Here is a 17,690-nt window from a genome sequence, read left to right on the forward strand (position 1 = left end):
TTTTCCCAGGGTGGTACCTCCTCCATGACAGCAGCATGCCAGGATGGCCACCTGAGCATCAGCCTTTGGCCCCTGTGATGGTCTGGCACAAGTGACCATTTTGTCCCCTGACCTCTTCTGTTAGATGTAGCAGTGGAGAAAATACCTGCCTTTGCCTCTTTGGATCCTGTTGCCCTCAATGCTGAGCTGCCAAGTCTGTTAATCATTCTTAAGCTCCTCTAAGAACACATTTATTTATTTACTCAAGTGGACAATATTATGTTAAGTGCTTTATAGTTTTCTTGAAAGGCTCAGTTTATTCATAAGCTATTGATGGAGTCAATAAGTTTATAATGGGACACATGTAAAAATCAATTTCTCTGGAAGAAAAAAAAAAAGTCATCAGAGCTACAAATTGTGGCCTTTTGAGTAGGTAAGTGGAACTGTGATCTTAATGAACTTGGGGACGATTTAGGGGAACTCTCCATATCTATCCTGATTGCTCTTACCAAGCTGATGCATCACAAAAGCATCAGAGTGTGCCATATGCTAGTCAGGATGGGTCTTTTAGCTCCTCATGCAAGGAGAGCTATTAAATTTTGGAGGCTGTTCTTCAAAGGAGAGCACTTTAGGAAAATACATTGCCCACATCCTTAGGAAAAGCAATTTGCTTCAACTTCTCTGCAGGGAGCCTGAGGTTTGAAGGGTGAGGAATCCTTAAAGAGTGGAAAGGTCAGGTGTTAATCCTGGGACCTGAGGAGCACAGCTCTTGGAAAACAAGGGGTAGAAATTCTAAAAGACAAATAGGACATGAGAGCATGAGGGGCAGAGGAAAGGAGAGAGGTTTGCTCACACAGGGCTGTGTCTGAGAGAACGATTTACTCAGCAACTGGAAATCAAGCCCAGGATGGACTCTGAAAAATGCACAAAGGAGACCCCAGAGCAACCAAACACAGGGAGGCAGAGTCATTGCTTCATCTAAATCCTCCTCTTCTCATGCTAACTAGGAATGGAGAGTAATTGCCTTGGCACCCTTGTAAAAACCTGATTTGTTTGCCCTGCTACCACATGTCACTGCAAATCTGAACCATAAATCCAGGGAAGGATGTGGGCTCTACAAAAAGGTTTGCATCAGCTCCTGGGAATCAGGAAGGGTGGTTGGACTGTAAGAGAGAATTTGTGAGAGTCTGACAAGAGAGTCCAAGCTCCTCACTTGCACAAGGCAGAGCAAGGGGGCTTGTGGCTGGCAGATCTGGTGTGGCTCATGCTGGAGCTCCCATTGCAGAACCAGAGATAGAAAGAGAAGGGGATTTCACCAAGAGAAGGTATTTTCACAAAGCAGAACTTAAAAGTTAAGGTCCTGGTCAAACATTCAGCTGCAGTCAACTTTACTTTACATCATTCCCTCCTTCCAAAGGATACTGGAACCTGTCTGGGTGATCTGGACATTATTTTCCCCCTCCAGTTCTAATGGGGCAACCAGAGCAAGAATTCAGCTTTGCAAATCTTGTCCAACAGCAAGACCACCTTCTTTATAAATCACTAAACCGAGGGAAAAAAGCAGGAAACAAAAGAAAACAAACAAAACTGATTTATCTTGTCTCTGGAAATTGAATACGGCAGCTGTTTTATCAGCAACAACACCTCCACACAATATTGTCAGGGAACAAAACTGCACCTAATGAATAGATCATCTGACTCAAGGCACTAGTAAAACTCCTTTACACCTTCCTCCTTACAGTAATGATTTTAATTGTTTCAATTATTTCCATCTCCTTGATAAATGTTTTGAAATTTAAACCCAGCCTGAGGTTCACACATTAAAAAAAAAATAAAAAAATTAAAAGACAAAAGCAACAAGCTACAGAATTAACAAGCAAAAAAGAATTAATTGTAGCAGAGGATTTTGGAGGCATCCAACACTCCTCTTGCTCTGTGCTTCTGATTTCAAGGATTCCCAGCACTAGAAGGAACATTTTCTTTTTGTTTTCTGTGCACAACAACCTGCTTGCAATGCTGGATTTGTGCACTGCATTATCAGTATTACTGCTACTATTAGGCTTATTATTATGGAGCAGAGCACAGCATCACCCCTTTACTCACTGTGTGAGTAAGCCTGTGCCCTGCCAGCTACCCCCAGGGTCAGCGTTTTGCCATGAATCCTGGTGAACTCTCAGTCCTCCCAGAAGGATGAATCCCAGAGAAAAGGAGTCTGTCACCATGTAGAGAGATACCAGGGGGACACTTGAGTCAAGCTGAGATTTTCTTGCAAGGGCACTAAGGACACACCAAGGTGTGCTCAGTTGCCCTGTACACAGATGATGGACGTGGGGAAGAAAAATGCAACTGTATTGCTCTGTGTGTTTCATTAGGACCCTTGGAAAATTTGTTGAGCTTCTGCTGCTGACAGAAAAGGGTCCCCTGAGCTGGCTGGAGGAGGCTGATAATGAATTTGAACACACTAAATTAGCCTGTGGATATTTTTACATCCAGGCTGCACGCCTCGGCTCGGCTGGAAACGTGCTGGGGGCCGAGGGCTTCCTCCTCATTTGCTCTGGCAACCTCCTGCCAAAAGCTGGCAACTGCTTTGCTGGCCCATTCTGCCACGAGCTGCTGCCTACAGAAGAGCTGTCACCCCCCAGCCCCTCTCCCCAGGGACCTGTGCCAGGGGAGTTGCAGCGACTTCCCTCCATCTAACACCCTGCAGAGAGAAGAGCTGTGACACAACTGCCTGTCAGCTGGGATGTGCTTATTAAATAAAATTAATGCTGGGAGACAGAAACAGAATTCCCATCTAGTGCCACCGGGCAGGTGTTTAATTCAGTGTTTTATCCCCTTTTCTTTTTTTTTTTTTCTTTCTTTTTTTTGCCTGAAATAATTTTCCACCTCCAAGTAGCTTCGTGCTGTACAGACTGTCTGTTCCCCTTCTGATGGGTTTTCCCTCCATTTACAGCCACCTTTTTGCTTGTTCCCCTTTACAACTGCTCTCTATGATTTTATCTTTTCCATCAGACAGTTATTGCAAAACCTCAGAGGGTTCATTAGAAGCCTGATAATCCCTCCGGATTTATTAGTCTAAATTGCTCACTCCCATCTCTCATCCCCATTTAAATAGTACTAATTTTCTTAACACCTCTTCCATCTGCCCAGATTTGGCCTGATGTCACCTTTCTTTAACTATCCCTGCCAAATATCCAGTTAGTTCTGCTGAGAGCTGGTGTTTTCAACAAAGTGGCAAAATAATCTGGGTAAAGAGATTAATACACTGTGAGAGTGAACAGCAACAAAATCCATTTCTTTCTCACCTGCCTCAGCTGCCATAACTGCATTACATCAGGTGAATGGGTTTCAAAGATAAATTTCACCTCTTGGCCTCAAGCAAACACTTAATCACACCCATGCTCCAAACCAGTGTGGTGGCAGAGAGGACCTTGTTTTTTATAGTTCTTTCTGTTTTCCAGCACCATCCAGGAACACTGGTGACTGGCAAATAGAAAGCCCTTATGCTGTGCACAGTCCTGGGACCCAGGAGTGCAAGGGGAAGACAAAACAGATGTTGGGACCAGAGGGAAATGACTTGCTGGGATTGGGGAGGGATTTAATGTTGTGAGTAGGACCTGATGAGGACAGTCCTGTCCCTTCCCAGCTCCACCAGCACAAAGCTGACAGGGCTGGCACTGGGGCTGAGAAATGACAAAGCACAAGAGACCTTCACCTCCAGAGAAAACTTTCCTTCCCCCCAGTCTCCATCACTGGATGATTCCCTCCAGGTACACCCTTTCCTTTTGCTTTCCTGCCTAATGTCAGTCATTTCCATAGGGATAAATGGGAGCAATGAGGCTTGTTCTTGCTGGGCTGACACAGAGCAAGGTTAGGACCTGGTGACTGAGCACTAAGAAGGAACCAGAGTGCTATTAGTTCAGGTAGGAAGCTAGTGGTTCTCTTTTTTTCTTTTTTTTTTTTCGATTTTCCTGACATCTCCTTTCCCTGTCCCTTATCTGTTCTTTGTCCCAACTGCTCTCTTGGCTTTCAACCCCTCCATTTCACTCCTTCCCCCTCCTCCTCTCCACTCCAGCTCTCCTGCCTCCACGTTTGGCTCCTCTCATTCCTGTCTGTCTCCCACCCAAACACAAAGCGTGATTCAGCTCTTGGCTCTCCTGGCACACACACACCCTGCCATAAATATTAATAGAAATTAGAGAATATGAGCATCACTTGGGGTTGAAAGGCACCTCCACTTAATCATCCAACCCATCCTGCCACGCTCAGGTTTCCATCACTCCCACAGCAGCATTAAGAGGTATCTGGTCTCCCTGGCAGGAGCATTTCCTTCACACAACTTGGCAGCCTCGTTGCTGCTGCAGCAAGAAAAGTTTCTCTGATGTTGATTTCAGGTTTTCTCCTGCTTAAGCCCATTACTCCTTGTTTAGCACAGTACTCAGGAGTTTAACCCACAATCCTCACACTGATGTTATGACATACCCTGCTCTGCCTCCCAACATTTATCTTCCCATCCTTCCCTTGTCCCAGTGTCCCAGGCACTCTCAGAGGTGCAGCAGAGGAGCAGGGGCTGTGATGCCCTCCTCATGTTCATCCCACCACAGCTTTTCCAGGCATCTATCAGTCAGACAAGAGGCCATGGGCTTAAGCTCTGCCCTGGGAGGGTTAGGTTGGATATTAGGAAAAAATTCTTTCCAGAGAGAGTGATCAGACATCGGAATGGGCTGCCCAGGGAGGGGGTGGATTCTCCATCCCTGGAGGTTTTTAAGAAGAGACTGAATGTGGCACTGAGTGCCATGGGCTGGGAACCACGGGGGGAGTGGATCAAGGGTTGGAATTGATGATCCCAGAGCTCCTTTCCAACCCGGATGATTCCGGGATTCCTTCTCCCACTGGAGAGAATCAACTCGGGGGCTGACACCTCCAGCATAACCCTCCTGAGCCCTGGGTCAGGAGCCACCCATCTTCTGGTGCTTCCCAAGGACCTGGACATCACCACACCAGCTTTGACCTAAACATCTACAAATCCAGCTGCATGGGATCCGTGGGTGCTGCTGGGCTTTCACCTCCTCTATTTCCCTGGCTAATGCTGAGGCTTCCAGGGGGGGACATCTTTTCCTCCCTCCCTCCCTCCCTCCCTCCCCTCCACCACAAATCCTCCACTCCACAAGCCCATGCTCCCAGAGACAGGGGAGATCAGCTCCCAGAGAAAAATGTCTTACCAGATTAGTGAAGATATAGGTGTAATAGGCAGACGCCATTCCCAGTTCAGCTGCCTGTGAAGGAGAGGAAAGGAGATTAGACCAGAGAGTGACAGTCTTCAATCTCCACTCCAGCAAAGCAGAGACTGGGCCAACATTTGCTTTTTCATCCTTATCTCTCTCTGCAAGCATCGCCGCTTTCCTGCAGGCAGGGGAAGGTGGGACACAGACACACAATGTGACCTGGGAAATTAAGAGTCTGGGGAACCAATTTTTCCAGCAGGACTCTGAGGTTTCTTCTCCATGACAAAGCTGCCTGGCAGAGAGAAACACCCAACACTGCCCAAACCACAGCTCCAGACCCCTCTGACCATCTCCCTGCGACAGAATCCAAGGTGACATTTGGGGATTTCTGCATGTGGCCACATCCTTGGGTGTACCCCCAAAAGAGGACACCCAGTGGAATCAGAAGCTTTTGGACACCCAGCAGCCACAGCCCATACAGAGCCTGGCAATGCAAGAGCCATACAGAGCCCCAGCCTGCAGCCTCCAGGGCTCCTTGGGATGAACAGAGCTCATCTTTTGGGATGAGGTCACCCGAGGTGTCCTCTGTGTTTGGAGAAAAGTGGGGTTGGCTGAGGTTTACTGCTTTGTAAACAGATATGAACAATCAGATCTCTGACTGTTCAGAGAGTGAGGCAAAAAAAACCTCTTCTGGAGTTACAAAACCAAAAAAAAAAAACAAGACCAAAACCCAAGCAATCGAAGAGGGTCATTTGAGTGGTGGTTTTCCCACATACATCAGTCAGATTTGGGCTCCAGTCCTGCAAATTAATTAGCATGAAAGAAACCCAGTAATTCAGACTGTCCTCCTGACAGGGTTGTGATGGTGAAAGAAAAAAAAAAAAAGGTAGAAGTGCTTGGAGAAGGCCACAGATTTTTCCACTGGATGATCCACATTTTGGTCCACTTTTTTTGATTGCAGACCAGACTATCAGAGTCCTCTTCCAAACTTCAAAATTCTCAGTGTGCAAGGAGTTGGTTGTGGGAATAGATGCTTGGGGAAGTGGAGGATTAATCTACAGATCCTCCTTAAAGCCTGTGCCACACTTCTGGACCATAGGAAAGAGGTTTTCCCATCACCCTAGATCACCCAGAGGAGCTGGAGGCAGTGAGGAAAGGAACAAAGGCAGAACCTCTTAGTTGGTTATCTCTGCCTATTCCTGCCTGTTCTTCATTTATGTTTGCACAAAACTGAGGTCCCCACCATTGCAGAGAAAGCTTTGGATGCCCACAGAGAACTTAGGATGGTGCTCAGCCCTTCAGCTGCACACTGTCACCCTGTCCTTTGCACAGGTGACAAAATGGACAGAGTCATTTGACCAGAAGAGCCCCACAACTCCCTAGGAAGCTGCTGACCTGCCTTCCAGACAGCTTTCTGGACAGCTGTCTCATTTTGAAGCCTTTACACAATAAAACCTGGCACCCATTTCCCTCCCTTCTCCCTTCCTGCAGACACTGATAATGTCAGCTCTCCTTCTGACCCACTTTGAAGTCAGTGCATTTGATTTCAAGGGCAGAAAATCAAAGAGAGCAATAAAGGGCTTCCTGTGAGCATCTCTCCCAGCCACTCAGTGTGCCTGCTGGCAGGTGGGTGGCTGGGACAGGCTGGTAATCGAGGAAGCAACCATGTGTCTCCAGACCATATGTGGAGGGGAAGAGATGAGAAATTGCAATTTCTCTCCTTGTCCAAAGCCAGGAATGGTCTCCTGAGGCAGGTTTGACACAAAGCAATTTCAAACCAATAAGTTCACTTCCCTGACCTGTGGGCAGGAGCCAAGGCTGTCCCTACCCACTCACCAACCCCAGGCTGGTTGCAGCTCTGTAGAGGAAATACTTCCCAGCCTCCCCAGGTATAAGAAGTTGCAAGATCTGGTTATTTATTACCTTCCATTCCTACACTCTTCAAGACTGTGTTAGGTTTTACTGAATTGCTGAAAAGCTGTGGCAGTCTCTGACATCTTTATCAGTGGTGGCAGAAGGACACTGGAGATGGGAAGGGAGACTGCGGGTACCCAAAGAGCACTGCTGTGTGCCTGTGGGAATCACTATAGCAACAGAGGAGGGGGACAGCCCTCAGCAGCCAGGCAGAATGCAACAGGGACCAAAAAAAATTAAAAAAAAAAAAAAAAAACCGACCAAAAAAACCCATCCCTGCATAGAGGGAACAAAAAACCCCACCTAAACCTGCCCGTTTTGAATGAAAAATTGAACGCGTTGGAATAAAAATCTTGGAGGGGGGAAGGATAAAAAGAGCACTAATGGTTTCTTCTGGCTGTCATCAGGGATAAATGTGATGTACAATCAAGGACTTGGAGTGACTGAGTCCCTGAGAATGCAGCCAGGGCACAGTGTGTAATGCCTGGACCCACAGCCAAAGGGGGGGACATTGTTTGGATCCCACCTTCACTCAGGAAAGTGGTTCTTGTTCCTTCCAGGATGTGGGGAACTATTGACAACTTTCATCTCCATCTGCTCAATTTTGAAGCTGGCTATCAAAACAAATGCTAAAAACTGCAGCAAGAGACCACTTAAAAATAAACGTGAGCAAAATAAAATCTCGGTTAATAAGACAAAAAAAAAAAATGGAAAGCAAAGAGGTAGAAATGTAGTTGGAGGAAAAATAAACTATTGGTTTGATTGAGAAATTTCAGAGCACTCAGCAGCCCTCCATGACTGCCTGATGGCAACAGGAGCCACAAGCAGGGACCATTCTAGAAAGCAAACACATCAGCTCAGAGCTCACTGCTTCTACAGATGCAGTCCTGGAAAGAGAGAGCAAACTGTTTCCCCCAGAAACTCCATCAGTAGCAATCCCCCTCTCAGCAGAGCCCATTCCCAGTGTTGCTGCAGGGATTTTTACACTTTATCATCAGCCAACCCTTCCACCTGTATCATCCAGAGGAAGAAGCTGTATGTAGAGCTGTCACACTTGGGAACATTACCTTCTGCAGGATGGTGTGAGACATGGAGGCATTGGCATGTACAATGATGGTGGCTGTTTTGTCATCTCGGATCTCTTTTAGGAGAGGGGTGGGATCCCTGCTGTCATCCAGCATCCGAACTGAGAGTGTGTCCTTGGAAATCAGGAACTGCCGAAGCAACTTCTCGAGGTTTAAAAGGCCTTCAGATAAAAGGGAGAGAAAAAAACAAACAAACAAAACAAACCAAAACAAAACAAAACACAGACACCTTTAAATTTTATGCTTGGTTCCAAAAGCACTTCCCCCATAGCCCATAGTTTTCCATGGTACAAAGTAGTCCTGCAGTTCCCTGTCTATGCTGCAAGCAGCTTGGGCCAGCAGGGAAAGGATGGAGCTACTCCAGCTGCTGTCCAGAAAAAAAAAATTGGCCCCAAAAGTGGCCTCTTGAGATAAGAGCACTGACACAAATTTGCTTTGGACCCCAGAGTCCAGACAAGTTCTCTACTACAAGGTCTCCCTGCATGTGGGGTTCTTCTGGTTCCTGGTGGTTGCTGGAGGAGGATTCCTCCTCCTAAGCTTTTGCCTTCCTAGCTCCCAAACTCAGTGCCCTGATATATTTTGGGGCTCTTGGAGCACTCTGATGGGGGGAGTTGCAAAATTCCCAGGGTATTTGTCCCTGGGGAGGGAAAACTGCTGAGAGTCAGACAAAGCAGAGGTTATTGCCAGCACAGCCTCCTTGATGTCTAATAAGATGTCAAAGCTCCTGCTGCAGCTTTTCTTAATCGAGAAAGCACATTTGATACAGCCTGTCTCTTCTATCCAGATGCTGCTTTTCATCAGCAAACCTCCTCCTGTCAGGTTTGATTGACCAGAGAGACCACCAGATGCAATCATTAGCAAGCCCAAGGGGACCAGCAGTTCTCTTTATGGTTGCACTGGGTTTGTGCTGGTGCAATCCTTGAGCCTGACAGATAGGAAGAGAAATGATGATGCCCATCATCCAGCCTTGCTCTTACACCCACCAGCATTGCTTCAAACACCTCCTTGTGTGCTCAGGGCATTGCACAAGCTTCTTGACCCCCAGTGCCCTGGTCTCCTTTCTTCCCCTCTGACAATCAGAGCTTACAGAGCAGCTCCTAGGAAGTGCCTGGGCACCCCTGCATTTGTCTGTGGGTGCCTTTTTGGATCTTTGATTCCACAGAGAGCCTTCCACAGTGATTTCAGAGTGATTCACAAAGTAGCTACTTACTACACACCACAGTGAAATTGAGTCACATTATCTTATTCTATTCACCATTACATTGCACTTAGGCTGGCCTAAGTCCATTGACTTCGAGGGTCATTTTCTGCTTCTGCCAGGAGGAATTACAATCAGTCCCCAGAGGCTGTGACTCCTTACAGTGACACTATGAGTGTGACAGGATAGGACCCAGGAGTCCCATCACACAGCCTTGTATTTAAACCAAAACAGCAAGGACTTTCCCTCCTGGGATCTAAATAATAACATCCCTCACAACAGCATTTCCTCACTGATGAGCAGACAGCTCACATGCTCCCCTTATTTGCCTCCAGAGAACCTTCCAAAAGCCCCAAGTGCCTCCAGATAGTTTTTTAAGGACTGTGTTTTGGAGCACTGCCAGTCCTAAGGAAAAACAAGGGCTCGTGCTCCTTCAGGAACCTGGATTATACTTTTTCTGCACTTCTTCAGAGTCAAAGCATGGAGCATTTCAATCCTAGGTAGATAAGGTCTGTCCTGAGAAAAAAAGACCAGAATACATGAGAGGCACCCATCCCACTGATCCCTGGGCTTGGAAAGGACTCAGGTTGCACAACCCACCCTGAGTATTACTTTATCCAGGAGCACCAGGTTAAAGCAAACCACACTGATTCAGTTTGGTGACCAAGGTTCTGATCCAGGTACATGAAGAATGATATTGATCCCAGGCTGTGTTCAATGTGTGTATTCGTGGCACCAGCACTGGGACAGAGCTGGGAGCTTGCTGCACAGCGTGTAAGAAAACCCAATTATCTTTTCTTCCTTATTGCTTAAGGTTAAGGCTAGACAATGAAAAATTCCACACTAGAAGTAACGTAGAAGACCATTTGCATGATTTAATTGCATAATTCTGTGTCAGGTCCTCTGCTGAGCTCTACCTGAAGGCAATTTACTGATTCACATGAGGATGTGGTCTCCTCAGAGTACATAAAGTCAAAAAAAAAAAGGGCAAAGACACTTTCCTGTCCTTGTGCAGGCTTTGCCACCATCCTGCATTGCTGCACAGCTGGTGGGGTGAGGTTTGCCCTGGGGTGAGCTGGAAAGGCTGCTGCCTTTCCTTTGTACCTGTGCCCATGGCCAGAGGCTGCTAAGCTCTTGCCAATGTCCCTCCAAACTCTCACTGGATCCACGTGGCCTTTCCAAAGCCCCTCCTCAAGGCTTGGTTGTATGGTAAACTCTATCATGAAATTATAAAAGCAAAATCAGTGCAGCCACATTGACCTTAAAAAGCCCAGGACTGACTTTACTATCTCTAACCAGAGGGATGCAGAGCCTGCTCCTGCCATGGTAGCAGAGTTATGCAGCAATGAATATGGTTCTGCTGAGGTGAATCCTCCAGCACCCAGATGCACAGGCACCAGCAGATGTATGGCTGCAGAGCCCAAGAGAGTGTTCAGTGTAGTGACCATAAATCAAGCCCTGCTTTCAGGCCACAAACTGGGTTTGGGAAAAGACATCTTTCAGAAAGCTTTTGCTCGCCTAAAATAATCTCCAGAAATGAGGCTAAATCTTTTCTTTTTCCTTTTCAAAAAAAAAAAGAAAACCAAACCCATCTGTGCAAACACAGCTCTCCTCAGACTGTCAAACAGAAGGCGGGCTCTCCACATCTCCTTTCACATCTCACAAACACCTCCCGTGGGGCAAAGAGGGTGGAAAACCTGCCCCAGGGGCATCCCCTGCTCCTGGATGCTGTGCCCTGGCTGCCCACAGCCAGGTGGGACACAGACCCTGGGACCCCACAGCTCTCAGATGTTGTTGGGGTCCAAACACACAGAAGGAGAGAGAAGAGGAGGTCCTGGGAATGACTTACATTCAGCTTTGGCACAGATGAGGCAGGCAGTGGTGCAGTTAAAGAAATTGAGGATTCCTGCCACGGCCACGCTGATATCAGTGTTGCTGGGGTGGAGGTTGAGGGTGGTGAAACGCTGGAGCTGCAGCTTCAGGAACTCCTCTGGTGCCACTTTGAAATGAGGGACCTAAGCAGGGAGGAGGGAAAGAAAACCCCATTAAAGAGGAAAAAGAAATAAAACCAAAGCAGATCTCTCCATAAAGGACCTTTGGTGTGAAGTGCACAGCAAGCAGAAAGTGAAGTATCCCAATAAAAGTGCAGAAGCACCACTGGAGGGAAGAGAGGAGGGTGGGGTTTGTGCAGTAGCAGAGGAAAGTAATTATCACAGCACCAAAAAGCCACGGGAAGGAATGGATCAGGAAAAATCTTGCTGAGCCACTCAGGCAACAGGGGCTGTGATTGCTGTACAGGAAACCATTCTGGATGAGTTCAGCCCAATTAGCTTGGGCACTAATTGTCACTGGGCTCACACTTCATTTCAGGTTTGCTGCCTGGGTCAGTAGAGATGCTGCTTTGCAGGCAGGTAGGGAGGAACAAAGCCTGTGCTGAAGACCATCAGACCTTCTCTGTGTGCTTGAGGGATGAAGTGCTACAGCTCTGCCTTCAGTACTGATGTGTCAGAGGGTAATTAGGAGAGATGAAGGGAAGAGCAAGAGAAGACTGCACTGGCAAGGCTCAGGAGAGGGAGGAACAGATGCAGCAGCCAGAAGCTTTGGGCTTTTTTGCTCAGCAGAAAGGCAACAGGTGGGGCAAGCTCCAATGGGACTGTAATGGGGAGTTCTGATAATGCTGAGCTTGTCATTGAGCAGCAGGTGGGAGTGGGATGCCCATTCCCAGGGAATCTGGGAAAGGGGAAGCAGGGCAGACAGCCCCAGGGCTCCCTTCCAGGCAGCTCTGCTGCTCACCTGGCAGCTTTGCATACAGGGAGTGGGTGGGCAGAGCAAGCTCAGACACCAAGGTTTCAGCTAAAAAAAGGGAAAGAATATTGTTTTCCTTTTGCTGAGTGAATTATTTAGAAGAAATAGAAGACAGAGAAAGGGAAACATCTGCTTTGGCTTCATTAGAGGAGTGTCAGGTTCTCTTTTCCTCTATTATTAGTCCTTCTGGAAGCTATCATCCCATGCCTCCCATCTCTCTCCTCCTGGGAAAGGCTATTAGTAGGGTGTGATGGCTGCTTACTGACACTATAAGCTGTTTGGTTAGCAATCAGAAAGTTAAAGAGTATTAAGCTGCTATCTTTCTTGATTTCACTCCACAGCCTTCACCAGGGGCTCTGTTAACAGGAGAGAAGCAGACTGGAAGCAGAAGGCAAATTCCTTTAACCACAGCAGACAGGGCAGCTCCAGGACAAGTGTGGTGATCACTGTCTGGAATCTGAGACCTGCAGCAACAACCACTCCCAAAGAGAGAAAGATGCAGACAGAGGTGATGGGAGCCCTGGTTCAGGCTTCACATTCAGTCCCAGAGCCTTCCTCTCTTTCCCAAGAGCTCTTTCCCAGTGCAACATTCCCTCCCAGAAGGAAATCTTTGGGTCAGACTCTTTTGGGATAACACAGGATCCAAAGGTCCATCCCCCAGCTCTAGCAAAGGTTGTTCTACCATCAGTGGGAAAACAGGGTCACTCTCCTTCACCTGATGGGTGGCACTGGCTGGGTTCTGTACCAGATTTAACATAGCAGCACCAACTGAAGCTCCTGTGATCTAAATCACAGGGAGTTTCTGCAGGTTTACATCTCGAGGAGGGCAGCTGAGATCAAACCTGACAATCAAAAACCTTAGAAGAGCACAAGTACTCACCTTTCATTTCTTAAAAAAAGAATTGAAGGGACTTAGATCAGAGATCAGAGACTCAGCCTGAATATGATTTTCAGGGGAAAAACACTTGCAATCTGTTCCTGCAGAGTTGTCTTTTGTCTGGGATGGAGCACATGTCTGGGACATTTAACTGGAGAAAACACTACAAAATACTCTCAAGAGACCCATCCTGCTGTAGGCCAGAGCACTGGGTCTAAAAGATCTCTTCAATACTTCTGATTCTCAGGGAACAAAGAATGGCAGTCACTTGTGAATGCAACTTATTTACAATGCTCAGTGTCAGGCATTCCCCTCCTTGGAGGCTGGGCTCCAGAGAGAGTCTACTAAATGACTGAGCCAGAATGTTATCTGGCTTTAAAGGGATGAACTATGAAAAGAAAACTCAATTTCTTCTCCCTGGAGCAGAGACAGATCAGTGTAAGATGGTTCAGGGCTTACAAAATCTTAAGCCAGGCACACAGTCTGGACAAAGATAAGAAGGGTTTGCACTGATGGAACAGCAGCACCCAGAAAAGGGGTGCAGCTTTCCAACTATAAAGTCACATCACACCCAGTGTATCTTAGCCAAGGATGTCCCAGAGTGCCAGAGGCAGGAACCTCCCTGCCCCAGTCTGATGGAGGGAATGCAACATTCCTGCTCTGCCTTGCAGCTGGGACAGGAGGACAGAATTCCCTGGGGATGAGGTAGCACATGGACGTGAGCTGGAGGAGGTTTGGGGAACAAGAGTGGAGAAGCAGAGGTGTGCATACACAAATTATGCTGGAAACAGAGCACCAGACTTGAACAAGAACAAGGACAAGACTTACTCCAACACAAGGCATTTCCACTCACCTCTTTCTCCCCACAGATATTGCTGATGATGGAGCTCGAGGCTGGGCTTGAGGAAGGTCCCAGGACACCTACCACTCCTTTGGGGAGAATCTGGCACACTGCAGGCACCAGAGAGAGAAAACATGCATTAGACTTCATCCTCAGTTCCCAGCTGAAGACAGTACCTGCTGCAGCCTCAGGACACACTCTTGTCTCCTTCACACCATGTTCCCTCTGCCATAAATTTCCCCTCAAAATCCCTGTTACCTCGGAAGCATTTTCACCCTGCCTGGGACACCTCCTCTCCATCTTTCCCCAGCTTTCCTGCACATTCCTCTGACCCAGAACCAGAGTCTCTCTCTTGGAGCATCACTTTCTGGCCCCATCTGCTATGCCTGAGAATAAGACCTTAACCAAAACCGCTGGAAGATGCAAAACACAGCAGTGACCTGGCTTCAAAACATCATCTAGCAGCAAACAAACTTGTGGGATTTTTCTGCCCTAATAATAAGGTTCATATTACTGTGTTTAATTTGGTTTTGTGTTGCTTTGTTGGGTTGGTTTGTTTGAGGTTTTTTTGTTTTGTTTGTTTTTCTGGAGGTAGTTAATCTGCTGGCTCCATGCCACCCAGCTTAGCAGGACAATAAAAACACCCTGACAAAACCCAAGAAGTTAAATCTCTTCCCTCAGGCAGTTAAGCTGCAACCTTTTGTCCTTTTAATTCACAGCACAAATTCAGCCAAATGGCACTCCAAGGACTACCCCAGCTGGTGGTGTCACCTCCCTGCTGCCATTCCTGGATCCCCAGGCTCCAAAAAGCTCAACATGTCCTGGCCATGGCTTATTCTGAACCACCAGACCTGAACCTCAGCCCTAAAACACACTCAGCTCTTTTCTCCTGGGACAGACAAAGCCACATTTGCTCTGCTGGAGTCAGTGATTGCTTTCTGAAGAAAGAGGATACCAGGGGAAAAAAAAAAAAAATAAAAAGGCACCACAACTCCTTATCAGTTCTGGCAAGAGCAGGCACACAGCATTTTCATAGGTAAAAACTAAAGCAGCCTATTGCAAAGCTGAGATTTTCAAGATACTGCCTCTCCAGTATCAAATGGCTGTTTCAGAGCAGCATCCTCATGCAGGTCCCTGCCTGACATGCCAGACAAGATTTTGTGAGGGTTGTAACAAGTTATCTGAGTTCAGCAGCCAGGAAAAGAAGCTGGAAAAATTCAAACCTGAACATATTTTTTGTGGTGAAGGGAATTTATAACAAAAACTGCCTTAATACATCTCAGGGCAGGTTTTCTACCATCTTCGAGTCTTTAAATCATGGCTGGAGGTGTGATGAGAGCTCATCCTGCACTTCTATAGAACAGTGAGCTGGGGGGATGAGGGCAGCATTCACCAGAGGGATGGCTCCAGTCTGTTTGCTACAGAAAATCAGGTGGTCATCCCTCGCCTCAGACTTCAGAACTCTTCACAGCCTCACATCTGGAACACGAGGCCAAAAGCTGAAGACTGAGTCTGTCACCCTGGGGAACTGGTTTTATGTTACTGGGTCCCTGTAGATACTGATGGCTCTGACTTCTTGCCCAAATGATATGCAAACATCTTCTCCTGGGTTTTCCTTCCCCCCCTGCTCTCTCATCTTCCACCATCTCAATTCACTACAGAACAAGTGACATTTTTCTGCGGCATCTTCAAAGGAATCCAGCCCTTCCTTTCCCTCTCTGCTTAAAAATTTACAGTTCTTCAGAAGATCCTTTTAAGTATGAGCACCAGTGATTTGAAACCCCCCCCCCATGATCTCAGCATCCCTCATCAGTCCCTCTCAGCTGCAGCAGAGCCTTTGGGTGCTCTGCAGTTCAGCACTTGGGAAGAAGGAGCTGCTCCAAGTTCTCTTTATCCACAGGTTGTTAGGGCAGGAGTTCTGGGGGGGAATTTTGTTGTGCATGCAGGGGAAAGTTTACTGAGCACTTTCCCATTCATCTCTGGTATGGAGAACAAGAAGTGGGTGAAGTAGTCATAGCAACAGAGTTGCAACTACTGTCAAAAAAAAAAAAAAAAAAAAAGACCTGGTTTGTCACTCCAAGGGTGAAACATCCGGTGAAATTAAGGAAAATGAATGAAAAAAAGGCAAAGAGGAAAAAAAAAAAATAAAGTGAAGGTGCCTGAAGCAAAGGTTTCAGTTTGGAAAGCTTCTCCTGTGATCCAAAGATATTTCCTTCTTCCAGCAGTGTCTGATGCTGCCAGGGAGAAGCCAGCATGGGTACAGCACTTGCATGGATAGAGAAATACCAGCCCTGTACCAAAAACTCATCCCCTAGACCCTCACAAACCATAAGCACAGATACTGGGGTAGCCCCCCAGGTCTCTTCACACTTCACCACGTAAGCTTTAGTGCAGGACACACTTGTGATTGCTGCAGACCCCGATCCCTCTGCCCAAGATGATGTCTGAGTTTTATGGTTTTTTAAAATTGAGTGCCTCAAGGAATACTGGACATTAAAGTGACATCACATTAATAACCTCTTTGTTGTGACACGGGGTGTGGGTACTACTGGTTGCCTTTGACCTGAAGATGTCTCAAATCTCCTCTTCCAGCCACTTTTATGGACTGCCTGCACTCAGTTGCTCTGAGGTAACACCCTTGAGGACAGGGTGAAAAAACCAAAGCAAATAAAACCCAAACAAACAAAAAAAACCCCCAACAACGCACTAACAAAGCAAACAAAACCAACAACCAAACAAAAAAAAAAACACAAAAACCACACAAAAAGCCCAAAACAAACAAACAAAAACCCTCAAAACAAGACACAGCCTTAGCAAAGAGATTTAACTCTTGAAATACTTAAGGTTTTGGAAAGGAAAAACCCCAGGGTCCCCCTGACCCCCTGCTTTGGGTGTCATCCCCGCTGCCACCACACGGCGGCGACACTGAGCGGTGCCGCTCGCTGCCTGCGCATGGACCCGCCCGGTTCCGTCCGGTACCTTCATCCCGGTACCTCCATCCACGCAGCTTTTGGCTTTGCCCAGAAACTAGGAGGAGGTCAGGGGCTCCTGTCCCTGGGCAGGGTGGAAACTGGAGCTGGGAGGTGGCCCTCGTGTGAGCGTTCCATAGGGAAGGTCTCCTTTCCTACTCCAGGTCTGCCAGACCCAGTGAGTAAAGGTCCAGTGCTTTTCCTAAGTGTGTCTAGGAGCTAAGTAAGGTCTGGACATGCAGAAAGGATGGGAATAGGTGCTTATTTTTGGAAAAGAAAAAGCCCAGCAACAAGTGAGGAGCTCTGGCATTAGACACCTGTGTTCATCCACTTGGTCACGGGCAGTGCCTTCCATCTCCTGGGATCTCAGGGCACCTGGAAAGGGTTGGAAAGAAACTTGGAAAGCATTCCCATGGAGTCTCCCTCTTCAAAGCATGGCTGAAAGGGCTCTGGTATGAGCATTCACCCCCAGTGCAAGACAGAGCATCTCTTCCACTGATACCTGGTAGAGAACTTTCCAGTAGTGTGCAGAGATTCCTGCCTCTAATTGAAAATAAATGAGCATGGACAGGATGCAATTTCCCTCAACATTTCCATGATTTCAAAACATATCAGAGGATCACAAATGATGGGGACTGGTCAGGACAGGACTTCCATACAAAACCACCAAGTGCATAAGCAGAGCTTTACAGAGGTTGCATCCTGCACCATGGCTTCAAGACTGCTCCCTGCAGCATCCTTTATGCTTCTTGACAAGAGCTGGCAGTGAGACCAGGCTGAAAGGGGAAATTCAACAG

General features: G+C 47.2%; 1 protein-coding gene across 1 annotated transcript in view; it reads right to left on the reverse strand.

The window, feature by feature from the left end:
* Nucleotides 1-17,690, reverse strand: part of GRIK4 (glutamate ionotropic receptor kainate type subunit 4) — a 112,322-nt gene that overhangs the window by 44,115 nt on the left and 50,517 nt on the right. Inside the window, exons 3-6 of the mRNA XM_030464681.1 lie at nucleotides 13,937-14,034; nucleotides 11,251-11,416; nucleotides 8,186-8,364; nucleotides 5,202-5,255 (exon numbers count right to left, since the gene is read on the reverse strand). Of these exons, the coding sequence (XP_030320541.1) occupies nucleotides 5,202-5,255; nucleotides 8,186-8,364; nucleotides 11,251-11,416; nucleotides 13,937-14,034 (497 nt within the window). The remainder of the gene's footprint in view (nucleotides 1-5,201; nucleotides 5,256-8,185; nucleotides 8,365-11,250; nucleotides 11,417-13,936; nucleotides 14,035-17,690) is intronic.

The sequence above is a fragment of the Calypte anna genome, chromosome 24 (genome assembly GCF_003957555.1).
Source record: "Calypte anna isolate BGI_N300 chromosome 24, bCalAnn1_v1.p, whole genome shotgun sequence".
Classification (NCBI taxonomy): Eukaryota; Metazoa; Chordata; class Aves; order Apodiformes; family Trochilidae; genus Calypte; species Calypte anna.